Source organism: Miniopterus natalensis, chromosome 10, assembly GCF_054644295.1.
Source record: "Miniopterus natalensis isolate mMinNat1 chromosome 10, mMinNat1.hap1, whole genome shotgun sequence".
Classification (NCBI taxonomy): Eukaryota; Metazoa; Chordata; class Mammalia; order Chiroptera; family Miniopteridae; genus Miniopterus; species Miniopterus natalensis.
Genome location: NC_142090.1, coordinates 13,865,723 through 13,881,570, shown reverse-complemented (window position 1 = coordinate 13,881,570; position 15,848 = coordinate 13,865,723). Strand labels below are relative to the sequence as shown.

Below are 15,848 nucleotides of genomic sequence, written 5' to 3'. Positions count from 1 at the left end.
TTGTGTTTCAGCCTTAATTCCTTCCTCTGCATCTCTGTCCAATTCTAGGTGCATGTTGACCACAGGTACTACCTCAACTCCTCCTAACTCTTCTTCCTAAGTCTAATATTCAACTCCTGTCCACCACTCTTGAAAGAGAGATCCATTTCTTAGCCACAAATGCAGTGAAACTGAGTTTTCACAAAGACAATATATCCTTTAAAACACTGTCATTTTTAAGAACGTGCTCAAGTTTAGTTGATGTTTAGGGGAATTAAAAGTAACACTCTAATAGAATTATACACTTGAGATCTATATAATTTTATTAACCCATTAAATTCAATAAACATTTTTTAAAAGGAAGAGGGAGCCTGGCCGGGTGTGGCTCAGTGGTTAAGCATCGACCTAGGATCCAGGCGATCAGGGTTCGATCCCGGTCAGGGCACATGCCCGGGTTGCGGGCTGCAGCGGATCAATGACTCTCTCATCATTGATGTTTCTATCTCTCTCTCTCCCTCTCCTTTCCTCTCTCTGAAATCAATAAAGATATATTTAAAAATAAAAAAATAAAAAGGAAGAGGGAAAAAAACTATTAATAATAATAATAAAGAGTAGTACTCTGCTGTGTAACCTAGGGGCAGTGCAGTTTCTACATATTTCATGAAGAATATTTGAGGGAGGTTTGCAAGTGGTAAAATGCATCAATGAACCAGTAAGGCCACCATACTCAAAACTATCACAGTAGAAGTGACATTCCCTTGTGAGAATGATCTGCCTGCTTGGCTTCTTCACTTCCAGGTCACTTTTTAAATAAGAAAAACAGTTATAGTTTTAATTTATTCATTTTTAAAATAAATATATGGGAAAGCTGCAGATGTGGTAAAAGAATCAATGACAAGAAATAGTCATACCCTCTCCTCCAGTCTAGCCAGCTGCTCTTTGTAGAACGCATCCTGCCTCTTTATCACTCGATCTTTCTCTTCCAGCAGCTTAGCCTAAAAAAAGACATGAAGAATATACTATGTTAGGAAAAAGCAACAGCAAAGCAAAAGTCAAGTATAAATTACATTAGAAATAAGTGTACAAAGCTGAAAGCTTCTGCAGACTCTTAGGTCTCTGCCATGGAGAAACATTAATAAGATGATGATTGCTGTATTTAAATGTAAAGAATGACTCTACGTTGGTTTTTTCTTTTTTACTGTAACAGCTGTGTCCTACTTTGTCCAAATGTATCATAATACAGCAGAGATTGTTTTATTTAAATTCTCTTTTGGAGAGTAATTTCAAGGATTAATATTTTGCACAATAAAACTTTGATTTTTAATCTGGGAATAATATACTCAGTTTTCAGCCTTTCTTGAAAAACAAAAAACATGCCTATGTAACACTGTGTATGTAAACTTTGTGCTTGAGAACCCTTAAATTAACCAGTGAAACCTGAATATAAATACATGTATTGGTCTATTTCCCTTTTTATGAAGCAGCTGTCTTTAGACGGAGGGCCAAAAACTACTATAAATGTTTATGTAAATAATTAAAAGTTAATAATGAAAGTAATTTAAAAATCTCAGTTTTCCCACTTCTAATTTATAAGATCTTTTTTATAAAATAAAAACACAATAAAATATTTTTGATCCTTGAAAAACATAGTGATAAAGATAGTTACTTCTTTTTTCTAGATTAGTAAAATACTGCTTTTTCAAACTATTGTTTATATCTTGATCATTATGTTTTTAAAGTGACCTTTCTCTCCCTGAGGGAACAGAACTCCCTGTATCACCCCAAGTAGGAAAAATTTTAAACGTATTTTTTATTTGGTGAATGCTGAATATACACCTGATCAGGAATTCTAATAAATTATAGAAGAATATATTTTGGCATTGCCATCCTTGGGCCATGCACCATTTTATTTGCAAGGTGATCAAGTGTCACCTGGCTCAACCCCTGTAAGGGTGACTTCTATCTACTATAATGCTTAATTTAAGAGAACCCATTTGCACATTTGTAGGTCATTGTTTTGCTACTTACTTTGACTTCAATGTCCTGCAGCATGTTAAAAACAAACAAATAGTTATTTAGCAATTTAAGTACTGTTTTTTTCCCTAATGTCAGAAAGAAACCAGATGCATCATATCTACCTAAAACTCAAACCAAAGAAGGCAATAGGGGGGAAAAGAGGGACTTGCTTAAGTTGGGAGACATTTAAATGTGACTAGGCTATTAGTTTAAATAGAAGATTTCAATGAAAAGGTCATGCTCCTTGAAAGCATATGAATAAATAAAAACAAATACAATATTAAGATTTGGTAAGAATACATTCATACGTAAGTACATAATCTACGGCTCCTCGGTACAACACAGTAAAAACCTGCTAGTCAGGAATATCAAAGAAGAAATAAATGGAGAAAGAATGTTTAACAAAGCTAAGTGGTAAGAAAATATGCACAACTATATATATAATCTATAGAGAAAAGAACCTTTCGAAATTCAACACAGACACCCAAAAAATAAAATAAATGAAAAAGAATGGACTATAAGACCCTCCATAAAATTTAAAAATCATTAAACCAAATGAAAAGCAAATGACAAGAAGAGGAAAAGATATTCCAGCATGCAGCTGTGAGTTAATGTTATTAACACAGAGAACACTTAAAAAATAAGCTCTCTACCCCACCCGCAAATGATACAGACTGGTAAATCACACACAGAAATACAAAAAATAAAAACATGGAAAAATAAAACTCAACCACAGAAGAAATCAAAGAATGAAAATTAAAATAATTATTTGTCTATCCAACTAACAAAAATATAAAATAATGTTGGTAAGGATACAGGAAAACAGGCTTTTCTATGCACAGTTGGTCGGAATGGAAACCGGTATAATTACTTTTTAAATCAATTTGACAAAATCTAATATGGCTTAAAAATGTATACATTCACTGAGATCTAAACACTATTTTTAGAACTTTTCTTAAGTAATTATAGCAATATGCAAAGATGTTCATAATAGGATTGTTTAGAATTGCAAAGAAACAAAAACAAAAACGAATCCAATTATTAAACACAAATATACTAAGTAACAAAGGAAAAAGACTATAAACAGAAAAAACAGTATGATCTCTTTTTTTATAGGAAAGAGGGGAAAAAAAAGACCAAAAGGATATTCAACAAAAATATGATCAGAGGTTACAGCAGGGTGGTTTCCAGTTAATTTTGCTTCTTTATATTTTCCAAATTAAAAATAAACACACTCTGTAGTCAAGGGACACAGGAGGCAATTTTTTTGAGGTGAGGGAACGATTCTGTTTCTTGATTATGGTGGTGGAAAACTTGTAGAGCTGTAATATTACAAAGAATGAATTTACATACTGAATACAAATTTAGCAGACTAGAGTTTATGAAAATATCTACATATAAATATATACATGTATGTGTGTATATATCTTTATTACTGTTAATCTGCTATCACTTGGCCGATTTTACTTCTAGGCATTTAATCCTAGGAAATACTGGGAAAAGCAAACAAGGATTTATATCTAAGAAAATGCAGCCAGCATTATTTAAAGCAACAAACAAGTGGGAATGACAGAGGTTTGTGTAAATAAGATTTGGGCCAACAACAGGATATTGATTATAAAGATTTTAATCTAGCCATAATGATCAAACATTGATAGCCATTAAAAATAATGTTGTAATAGAATAATTAATTTTTAACTCAAAATATTATATGGGGGGAAAACAGGTCATAAAATAGCATGTATAGTAAAAGTTTCAGTTTTTTGGTTAAGAAATTGAGGTTAGGGAGCAAAAAGGAGGAACAGCCTAGTTATATAGACATGGAAAAAAATATAAAGCATGCTAAGATGTCAACAGTGGATATGACATGTATAGAGGGATATTTTCCTTATTTGGACTATTTTCTATTGTCCAAATTTTCTGTGATGAACAATTACTTCTGTAATCAGAAAAATATTTTAAACATTACTATCACATTTATCCCTGACTGAGATGAAAACATTTATGAAGCTGAGAGTGTGAGCTATTAGCAACCATATTAACCAAAAGAAAATTATTTTAATAACGTGAACAGTAATTTACAGCATAGAAATTATTTTACCTACTAAATCCTTAATGTATTAACACTCAATTCTCTTTCCCATTCAATGTATGACATTACCCACCATGGTTCTTAAAACACTTGCACTAAATGTTTCTTTTGTTCGTGTAGAGTTGCACAGTGAGATTTTTAAAAATTCAATACTACAAGACTATTACTCGAGCCTATTGAGGGCTGCACCAACAAATTTAACTTTGAGGGGCTGACTGGGACCTAAATAAAGTACCCTCGTTTATATTTTCTAAATGTCATCCTTGAACATTTTACCGCAACATGCCAGAAGATCAGACATGCACACTAAAGAGGAACTACTTCCAAAGACCCGACAACACCCAACTACAGTCTAACACCACACAGCTCTGCCTCGATGGCCACCAGAATCAACAGTCTGAGATCACAGAGAGGGTAACAAAGCCACAACACTTGAACGGCACATTGCTCTGAAACGGTTAATGTGATGCTGGTGGGGAAAGTCACACAATATGAATCCTAAAACTTAAATAAGCCTGGAATACACTGACTGGGTTAATAGCTGCCAAGGATGGAGGGTCACACTCAACACCGGGAAAGGCAGTAAACCAAGCGCAGGGAAATCAACTTCTACGTGTAAGTCTGAGAGATACAGAATCATTGTAAGTGAACAAATAAACACAAAGGGGATCACAACATTATTTACTGTCCTAGCAGAATCATTTCTTAGGGAAAATGAATATGAAAAAGTTTCCCCCGGCCTCCTATTTGCTATTCCTCCCACTACACGAACTGTGCACTGATTAGCTTTCAGATTCTGTTAGATTTGGGCTGAAATGATTGGGCTTGAAAACATGACAGAAAGAGCTTACATGAATCATTATGGAAACTAGAACGTTCCATATGCAAGAGAAACTAAGAAAATCAAGTTTTCTTTAAGAACCCCAACACATAAACATGTTGACAGTTAGATTCAAAATGCAGTACGTAGGATTTACTTCCTTAAAGACCTGCCTCGTTTCAGAGAAGATTGAAAAGTGTATGCACTCCACAACCTCCTCTTCATTCACTGTTGGTTTTACTTATTTATTTCAAAAAACCACTTAGCTTTGCCTATGTTTTCTTTTTTCAAGAGAATAAGCAGATATGTCCCAAAGTGGCAGAGGACAGTTTTTGAAAATGTCCTAGAAAGTGCTTACATCAAAGGATATAAAAAGGTCAAAAGAAGGAAAAACTGGGACTACGGGGATGGCATCTTGTGCTGGTAGGAACTTTACCTTCCCTTGTGTGCTCCTAGGAAAATCTTCATGGCAACAGCGCTTTGGCATAGTGGCTCAGCTCTCTCAGGCCTGGTTGCTCCTGGGGCCTGAGGTATCTGTCGCTCAGGTACATGGCATTTGGAACCCAGTGACATCACAATCTCTTAGCTCAAAAGTAGTACTGTTACTTCATACACCAAGTACAAGGCAGGTTAAGGAAAGATTCTTTGCTATGGAAAAGCTTGTACATTTTAAATGACAAAGTCCCTTGAAATGTCAGTGTTCAATTTTAATAGCTCAAGGCAGAAAACAAAGCAGGAGCCGGCTCAATTTTCCACGGGCTGGTATTATAAAGCCAGAGATTACTAGGATTGAGAAAAGGCAAGAACTGTAAATCAATACAAATAGGAAATCCTTATAACTCATTTCCTGTCGTTCTAAATCTTCTAACAAATCTGAAACACACTTATAACGGACTGGGGAAGATTTAACCTTTCACAATGATATGGATAATCTGTGGTAGACAAAATAAATCTCTATCTATCTATCTTACAACTCAAGCAAACAAGAGCAGGGAAAAGAGCGTTATTCCTTTTCAGAATTACGTATAAAGCACAATAGATAGGAACCTAATAAAAGTATATGCTGACATAAAACAGAGAACTGAAATATCCAAGGGGGCTGAACCGTAAACTTGTAAGGTGATATTACATTTAGAAGCCATAGAGCATGATCACTACGAATGTCAATTAGCCGTAACAGAATAATTAAAGTAGCCATGTATTCAATTAGCTAAATATTAGACTTTTGTTATAAATGAGAAATTACTTAGGGTTCACTGAGCTTTTATCAAGTTAATAAACAAGAATTATACTCAGAGCATTGTTTTCCAAACCACACCAGAAGATGACCTTTAAAAGGGTAACTCATCTAGGTGAATTTAAACGGTGCCCAACCTATTGTCAGATTTAGCATACTTTTCAACAGCTGAGAGGCAGAGGCATAATCTCTGCGCAAACCCCAGCCTGAAGTGTTAAACCACACTTTTGCCCACCTACATGGTACTGTCTGATATAAGCTGGATACAGGGCAAGAGATAAAAGACAAAGACCATTCTTCCAATAGACTTCTTAATCCTAAATCTGGAACGCATACCCGAGGCCCCAGGATGTAATCAAATTCATTTCTTTGTTTGTTTTGTCTCCCCCAAAAGAGTTTCAAGAACCCTGGTCTACCGTCAGCCTTCTCATACTGATAACACACTGGAAACAGCCACCTGACTGTCTTCTGCCACTTCCAAGGCACACCTAGAAAGCAACCCAGTGGGGCTTTAAATATTCCATAACATTTGTGCAGATCGCGGCACCTGACAAAAGCAGCAAAATTAAGCTAGGTGAAATCAGAAACAACTTTACAAGCTTCCTTCCATAGCTTTAGAGAGGAAAGACTTTTAAACCACATAGCTAATTCTCCAGCTTTCTGGTTTAGTTCAGTACTTATTAGCACTATACACACTAGGAAACCACTTAGTGGGGAGACAGGAGACCGGAGGCCCGTCCTAGCTCTGCTGTCGCTGAGTGACAGTGCACTGACCTACTCCAGGCCCCCACCCATGTTCCAAAACTCCTCTCAAATGTTACTCCCTGTTGCACCTGATACAACTCTTCAACATGTCTCTCATGGTACCTGTTTTTGACTTTTGGCTGTTACTTACCCACTGTCCCTCTTCTCTACTGTAAATTCTGAGACAGGAAAAGAGGTTACTCCTCTCTGTCTGTATCTTTGGCTTGACCCAGGTCTGTACCTTCCACAAAGGAAACACTCAGGACACCGTAGCCGAAATGAAACAAAGGCCACCAAAGGGAACAGGTTGCAAGAAATAAGTAGCCTTCTGGGAAACAAATCTGTCACAGCATCCGTATTTACTTCAAAACACTGCAGCACACACTGTGAAGTGCCCTGTTACTTAGGTGGAGCTCTGAGCTAGGTGCTGCCAGCGTGCTCCTCAGGAACACACAATCCAGGGGTGATCAGCAAGCATTCTTACTAAAAGCTCAAAACTGGAAGCTCAAAAAGTACAGGTGGCTACTACAGGGCTTCACTCATCCAGGTCTTGATCAACAATGATGTTTTGCTAATTAGCACAGTGACTGTTGGAAATGAGATTTCCTTAGTGAAAATGGTTCATTAACTAGCATGACAAATGTTACATATAGGCTCTTATTAGTAAAATGAAAACTATAAAAAAGGCATAAGCATCAGGTGACATATTATAAAGATACTCCTGCATCTGCGGGTGAACAGGTTATGAGAATATGAGGGGCTGTGAGAACAAGGCCTGCAGCCTTAACTTGAGGAAGGGAGCCTCAAGCCACACCCGGCAGCAGCCCTGCATCCAGCTGTTGGCTTAAGACAGAGTCTCACCTTCGACAGTACTGATGCTCTGGACCAGGTCATTCCTTGTGAAGAGCTGTCCCCTGCACTGTGCAATGTTTAGCAGCACAGCTAGGACCCCGCTAATACCATATCCCGCTAAGAGCTGTGAGCCAAAAGTGTGCCCAGACATTGGCAGCTAGCCTCTGGGAAGCCAAACTGCCCCCATCCGAGAACCACTGGTTTACAAGGCTTGTCGGTTGCCTGGGGCCAACTATAAAGAGCCTCGCCTGCAGCAGGTGAGTCTTTCCTGCAAAGAAAGCACTGTACAGAACAGTGCTGGTACTTGAATGACTTTTACAGAGTGGGCTATGTGAATCATTTTGGACCTACTTGCTAATAAATTTTTGTTCAGTAAGTGTGTTTATATTGAAGAATTGGGTTGGAGAGGTGCTTGCAGTATAACTTGGTTTTAACTTGGTAGTGGGGTTGCACTGTGAAGGTAAAATGCATAAAAGCAACGAGAGTTGCTTACATACATGTAAAGTAGTAAATCATATCCCAATGAGAGAGGAAACTGTAAATTTTAATTCATTATTTTTGACCTAAGAAGTGAAAGCATGAAACAGGTCATTGGTTCTACGTTTCCTATGGCTCCCTGTAAGAACAGAATCCACGCCCATAGAACATACAAGACTCTGAATCCGTGCAGCTGGTGTTCAGCTCAGGCACAACTGCTACTCAGTTAACAGAGCTGGCACTGTTCAACATTTCTCCTGCTTGGACAGTGACAATCACAGACCTTTTGCTAAATATTGTATATGTCATTCCTGAAAACAGGTATAATGTGATTCCATTGTAATTTAGAAGTTTCATGTTACAAAGCAACATGATAATTTCAACATGAAATTTTACCACGGAAGGTCCTGCAACACATCGCCTCATCAGTTCGGTGTCATCCATTCTGTGCTTCTCTCTCAACGTTGATCCATTAAAGGAATAAAAAACCGAAACCACCCATCACGATGCCCAGCACATAAACATTAAATAAGTGCTGAGTCAAAAGGGAAGCGACCTGCTGGGGTTTCAGAGTTCTCAAATGAGCAGCTGCATCCTCTGTAATGACAGGAGCTTGAGCGACTACACGTTTGTGAAAGACACAGTAATTGTAAACAGGGAGCAAGTCTAGACAAGAAGACCATGTCGAATCAAATGCAGCAATTAAAAAGAAAAAGTTCTAGGAGACTGAGTTCTATAAAATAAATAAGGACTCTATGTCAACGATGATTAGTAAGCTTAGAAACTTCATGGATAAGAATTATAATTGCAGGAGGAAAAAGCAGTAAGAAGGGCCGTATTTGATAAAACTGCCATGTAGTTACACGGGCTGAGGGTAGGAAGGGGCTTTTATCATCGAATTCAGCTGCAGCAGGGACTGGTGGCATGACCACTGAACGTTACCGTTACATGTAAAAGCAGAGTACGCTCACCCCGAGGCCACAGCGGATAGGGGACATGGTGGAATGGAGCACTAAGCATTTGGGATTATGTAACTTCAGGTGCAATTATAACTGAAATGTCTCTGTCTTCTTTTTCCACATAGTAGAGGATAATGCTTCCACTTCTAGGCACTTACATATAATCTGTTTTACGATGGAGATTAAAAATCAGAGGCCCTTTAATACAGAGATACTAGCTAAACTGCACTGTCTGTGTGAAGGTATTTGTATTGCTGAACTGACAAATAAATTGAACAACAGCATGGAGACAATTACTGCGCCACTACTGAATTCCTTTTCTTTGTATTAGTTTGTATTTGTTCAATTTAAAGTTAGATTTAATGTTCACACTATTGGGACCAATTGGCCACAGTCAATCTCTTCTCTTGCAATCTATTTCACATCCAGAGCTAGAAAAAAAATTCAGAGATCACCCAGTTCATTTTATAGGCAGTAAGTGAGGCTACAAAGTCCTCGTTACTAAGGGAATTCTTTAAGATCAGGGAGAGAGTTTGTCCTGTGATCCCTGACTCCTGTCAGCAGTGCACTTCCCATCGCTCCCTGACCTTATTTCTTTTCATGTTGGCTTAACTCTAAGGAAAGGCAATGTAAAAATGACTAATCAAACATTTGTAGTTATTTTCAACACTACTCAACATAAAGAGATTTTTAAAGAGTTCCTGTCACAATTAATGCAGAATATTCTAAAAATGTCTCCAGAACCAACTATGTACCATGTCAGCTCAGGTCCTCTGGGATGCAGATGCTGAGACAGAATCAGAAGTAAGAGAGATTTATTAGCAGGAGGGATGCAGGTTAGAAGTGGAAAGCAGAGAGCGCCTTGGACTATGCTGCAGGCCTGGCGCCTGTGATGGAAGAAGAAGCAGGAAGGAGAAAACGGTGCAGCTCCGAGAAACCTTGGCCGGGCCGGTGGGGATCCCCAGGGCAAAGACTGCAGGGCAGAGGAATCCTGGGGTAAGCAGAATGGCCCCTAGGCTGTGAGCCTGGAGAGAGCATGGCCTGGGAGCCAACGCCGATGGATCCCAAAGTTGCAGCAGCTTAAGGCTGTCAGCTAACGGCACCCATTACAGCAAGCTCTCTCCTAGAGACAGGGCTGAAGAAATACTCCCACGGCTGCCACATAATCTGATTTGCTAATTAACACAAAACAAATGATGACAATGAACTTTAAGCAGGTCTTAAACTTCAGCCTACAGTTCAAACAGAAGGTAAACCAGCAACCAAAACTGAGGGTACATCTGTTTGTACACCTCGATTCCCATTAGAATTGCTTCACTTACGTAGGCTGGGCCGAGGGAATGCTACCGGACCTATGAAATGCAACTTGATTCAGAAATCCTGTGCAGCAGAAAAGGAACAGAAAAGTCATCAGACAATTAAGCCTGGGATTCCAGTTTGGCTGCAAACTCATGAAACTGGGAAGCTACTTCCCCTTTGGGGGTCTGTTTCTTCTTTGTAAATTTAAGGAGATGGGCTAAAATTCACCATTTACGCGTTATATCTGCCATACCATTTCTTCTGTTGCTCATTTACAATCGACTCTATAGCTAGGCCAGAGGAAATTCAATAAATGTGTCTGTTCTGCCGCCAAGCTACTAGGGTGCAAGAAGCACACATTCAGCAGCATCTGGAAATACCCCGTGTACGTGACACCTGGCTGCCAGGGGCAGATGCTCGTGGCAGGAGCGACGTTCCCTCTGCCCGACCTGGTGCCAGCGGTGGGCTGACAAGGACTGGAGGAGCGACAGGGCTTCGCTCGCTCTCTGTCGCTTAGCAATAGTCACTGGGCTGTTGCCTGAACCTCACACCACGTGGCAGGTTCAGAGGTAAAACTGAGGATGAAAGGGGTCACCTTCTAAAACAAGTTCAACTCACGGCTGCTCACCAAATCCCAGTGGCTCTCATTTTCTGCCCCAAAATGACTAAGTTCAGAAAATAATTGGGCATCTTCATCTCATCTGTGATGCTTTAAAGGAGAGTTCGGTAAAATTGCATCAAATGCACACAGAGTTTACTCGAATCCAGCCACTCGGGTTAAAGTGGGGAGAGAATGTGACTGGAGTACAGGGTCTCACCCACGCCCCGAGGGATGGCTGGGTCTCTCTCACGTCCCACGCCCTTCTGGACGGCATCTCTGCCCAGTGCTTTCATTCATAAATCCTCAAATGAAAGTTTTCATTCACAAATCCTCAACTGAAAGTCAGCTTCTCCTCTGGTGCTCAACTAAAGAACCGAACTAACCCAATATCGGAAGAAGAGCTCGCAGCGCTGAACTCTCAGGATAAACCTGAACAAAAGAAATCTTTGTCTCAAATACTCATTTTATTTTTTTCCAGCTTTACCGAGTTATAATTGACAAATAAAATTCACGTGGTGACTTGAAACTAAATCTTTAAGTAAGCTGTGATTCCACTATGTTCCAAGAAAAAACAAATTTAGAAAAGTGTTAGAATAACAAAAATTATTTTTGTTTAAATTCTCAGCAGTGGCCACTGGTAAGGAAGGTAAGGAAGGTAAGGAGAAGTGCCTGGCCCTTTACAGCACCCCATTTTCCCCCAAGCCTGAGGGTGAGGGGATTTAAAAACATCTTCAGCCTCTGTGTAAAGCCTCCAGGTTCCCTGACCAAAGAAAACATTTTAAGAGATGAGACTGTGGGATTAACCAGTAAGACAGAAGCCTGGACGAAGCAGTACAGGAAAGAAGTCCCAGAAAGGAGGAATGGAGAGAGTGCACCCAGCCATGAACCACCAGATGGAAGGCAACAGGGCCCACGGGTGGGATGGAAATCAGCCACCTCAGGTCCTGGACGGGGATGGCTGAGAGGCATGAGAAGACACTATTATGTGCCCACTGCAAGGGCCAGGCTAGCTGAGGCTTAGCTCTGTTCTCATCACTATTTGTACACAGCCGTGGAAGGACCACTGCGAAGCAGCCAGCTCCGGAACTTCAAGTCCCAGGGCCGCCTGGCACACTGGGGGTGACTTTCACCAGAGCTTTGCCACCAATAAACTCAAGAATGGATGTAATCAAAATGTCAACTCAGAATTTTTAGCGTTCGTTATCACTTTTAAAGATCTAAAGTTACATAATCACATAATCATACATGAGACAGGAATGTGAAGTAGTCTAGTTTTGCATCCACCTCTTTGTTTTTATTACTTTTTACAGTTTAAAAAAACACACACAACAGCTGCAGACAAGAGACTGGCCTAACATCCACAGCTGCAGCGCTGTCTCGTGAGCACAGCACTTCTGACTCTTCCCACCACCGCTCACCGGGCAGACCCTTCTCTATGTTTGGAACGAAGAACAAAGAGCGACTTCGTGGTTTTGATTCAGTTTTGCCTGCTGGGCGGTCTGAGTATTATTAATTATTTGGCAAGATATGCTGCGTGCTTTATGGTTATGACTATCATTTTAATCATATATTATCTTTCTGGTTCAAATTCTCCTCCTGTGAGTGTGGCTTCCATGCATCCATCGTTTGATCAGGTGCTAGAAGGCTCCCAGCAACTGCTCAGCTGCGGAGCTGTGACAGGATTCCCGCCCGGAGGAAAGAGACCCCCGCCCCAAGCTTCTTAACCCAAGTGCAAGTATATTGCAGGTACAATGATCTTCTTAATGACAGACCGGTAATGACATCTGATGCCATAACTGTCAGCTATCAAAAATACGCAATAGGAGAAATGGCCATATACATCTGAAGGAGGTATACACCTGAGGACCCAAGGTCCCCAGATGTTAAAGATACAATCGTGAAACAGCTCTACTCTCGGAAGATCAGACGGCTAGTCAGTCACAAGCTAAGACGAGAATACGGGTTACCTTGACCCGCATTAATGTGGGCATACTAATCAGTATCTCAAATATTCTTAAAAACCTATCTGTGAATAAAAAAAAAAAATCCAAAAATAAAAACTCTTATTATTCCAACATAACATCACCAAACCTGCCCTCCGCCCCAAACACACGAGCACACGCGTGCATCTGCCAGGTGATGGGTGACCATCCACAGAGCTTCTAAGATGCGGCTCCTTTCTGGAGGAGCTTATTCTCCCAGATGAGCTCTGCAGGAGCAGACCAAGATACTATAGACTGCAAATCAAAGGAGCTGCCTGAAAATACACGCACTGACAGTACTAGATCTATGTTAAGCATAAACACCAAGACGCATAACTCGGTTAAGTATGGTAAAAGAAATACTTCGTTGAAAGTTCCAGCTTGGTCCTTTAAAAATGTACAGTATTAGCCAGCTAGTTTTGTTGTTTTTTTTAAATGTTGAATGTTTTGTGATCCTGCCATTTGTCACCTTGCACAGAATATTTCAGGCTACAGTAAAGAATTAGTGCTTTTTTTCTAACTGAACTAAGGAGACAGCCTGTTGGCTTTGAAAAATGGCTACCACCTGCTATTAATCTGCAACTGAAAACCAGTAGTGCACTGACATTCAGCACGTTAACACCCCCCACCACTTTCCTGAAAGAAGAGCATAAGTGACATTTTGTAAGCTTCTCAAAAATTAAAAAAAAAGTGGTAAGAAATAGGTCTATATTTTAGTAATAATAAACTGCAAGTGACACATGAGATTATTAACACCAGACACTGTGCCCCTGCAGCGTGACAAGCTTGGTTTTGGCTGAAGGAAACCCTCCCAGGTCCCCTTATCTTTTCCTTTATTCTTTTTGTCTGGTGTCAGACCAATGCAAGCAGTAACCATGGCAGGATCACAAAGAGCTGACAACTGGCTGAATGTTTGTAAAAAGGCTGCTTAGCTGATCTTTGCAACAAGCTATCTTTTGCCTTCCTGGGGCCTACTGTAGCCTGAGGTAGCCTGCACCCTCAAGAGATGAAATGCATCATAAAACTACTACAACCTATTCTCCAAATAGGTCCTCGAACACTCTGGAGAACTTTTCCAATTGGGTTGGGAGAGTGACCTGGCCACCAATTTACTCAGCTCTAACTAAGCGCTAACCGTGATCTAAACAAGCTACACCAGTTATGACCTCCAGAATGACCCCGGGGCATTCGGGATGTATTTCCTGTCCAGAAGAAATAAACCAAACCCCACATACATGCTAACATGTTCCGTTAACTGCTAAAATAATTTACCCATCTGAAGACCAAAATAAGCCTAATGCATCTATTTATTTAGCCAACAAGCATACAATGAAACCTACTTCATGAAGATCTTCTGACACTGTGCTAATACATGGTAGAATGCAATCAATACTAGGCCACTGACACATTCAAGATGCCAAACACTCTATTCTAAAATAAAATTACTTAATGAGGAAAATATATTTAATGGGAAAGGAGGAAATCTGGGCTATACCATGAGGTATTAGGAATTATTTTTTTTAATTGAGGCATAACTGACATACACCATTACACTAGTACAATATAAATTTTACACATAATGATGCAATATCTGTATACACTGTAAAATGATCACCACGATAAATCTAGTTAACATCTGTCACCACAGTTACAAACTCTTTTTCTTGTGATGAGAACTTCTAACTTCTAGTCTCTTAGCAACTTCCAAATATGCAATACAATACAGTGTCATTAGCTATAGTCACCATAGGAATTATTTTCTTTAACCACCTGTGTCGGTCTAAGTTGAAAAGCTGCTGTTTAAGGGAAGTATGATGCCATAAGGAAAATATAACTGGAGTTTCCCAATGTCCAGCTCGACACAAGTACCAATGTTTATATACGCTATAGTCTAATACTAAATTTTAAGTCCTTTATCTTAACTTAAAAAAAAAAATAGACTACTAAATAAAATCTTCAACCTTACAAACATCATGGTGGCTCTCAATATAAATTTTTAAATAACCTAATTTTAATATTTGTTCAGATATTTCACCGAGATGCTATTTATAGTATACTACCTTTAAAACATGAGTCAAGGTAACCTGAATTCTCTTAACTTGTGACTTAACTAGCTTTCTGATTTTAAAAGCATCCTTTAACATCTAAGAACTTTGGTTTGTAAGGTGTGGTCGAAAAGATAAATACCTAGACGCTCCTCCAATGGCAAGATCAACCACGTCAATAGATGGCTAAGACACCCCAAGAGGTAGGTTAGGAGCATCAGCCACTGCCCTGAGTGTTGGGTCCAGGCCATGTACGCCCAGGCTGACACATGTGGAGAATTAATCACAGCAGGATCTGCAGAGGGACACCCCAGTGGGCTAAGGTCAAGTGACCAGTAACACAGGGAAGGAGAGAAAGTCCTTAAAGATGGCCTGAAAGATCATTAAGAACAAGGTGACATCCCTGGGACCCACTTGGAAGCAACTACAGAGTGAGATCACACTGGCGAGCAACAATCCAGGCCAAATGGGTGTTCTTGAACAATGTGTTTCTAAGGTTATCTGGTTGAAAACTAGGGCTATAAGTAGCAAAAAGCTCTAAACTTCTGAGTCCTAGGACATAGCATCCACCGTGAAAAGGACTGTGCAAGTCAGTTTACTTGAACAGTGATCTCTACCAATGTCTCAAATATCCAGAAGTGATATCACAACCTCTACCATCTAGGCCTTGGTGTATACAATTGTGCTCATCAAGGTTCTCCCCAAATTAGTACTGTTACATGAGTAATCAATAGGAAATACCTTT

General features: G+C 39.6%; 1 protein-coding gene across 1 annotated transcript in view; it reads right to left on the bottom strand.

Annotated features, from left to right (window-relative positions):
- CHCHD3 (coiled-coil-helix-coiled-coil-helix domain containing 3) overlaps positions 1-15,848 on the bottom strand; it is a 250,644-nt gene that overhangs the window by 87,742 nt on the left and 147,054 nt on the right. The window contains exon 5 of the mRNA XM_016220479.2: positions 891-974. Coding sequence (XP_016075965.1) covers positions 891-974 — 84 coding nt within the window. The remainder of the gene's footprint in view (positions 1-890; positions 975-15,848) is intronic.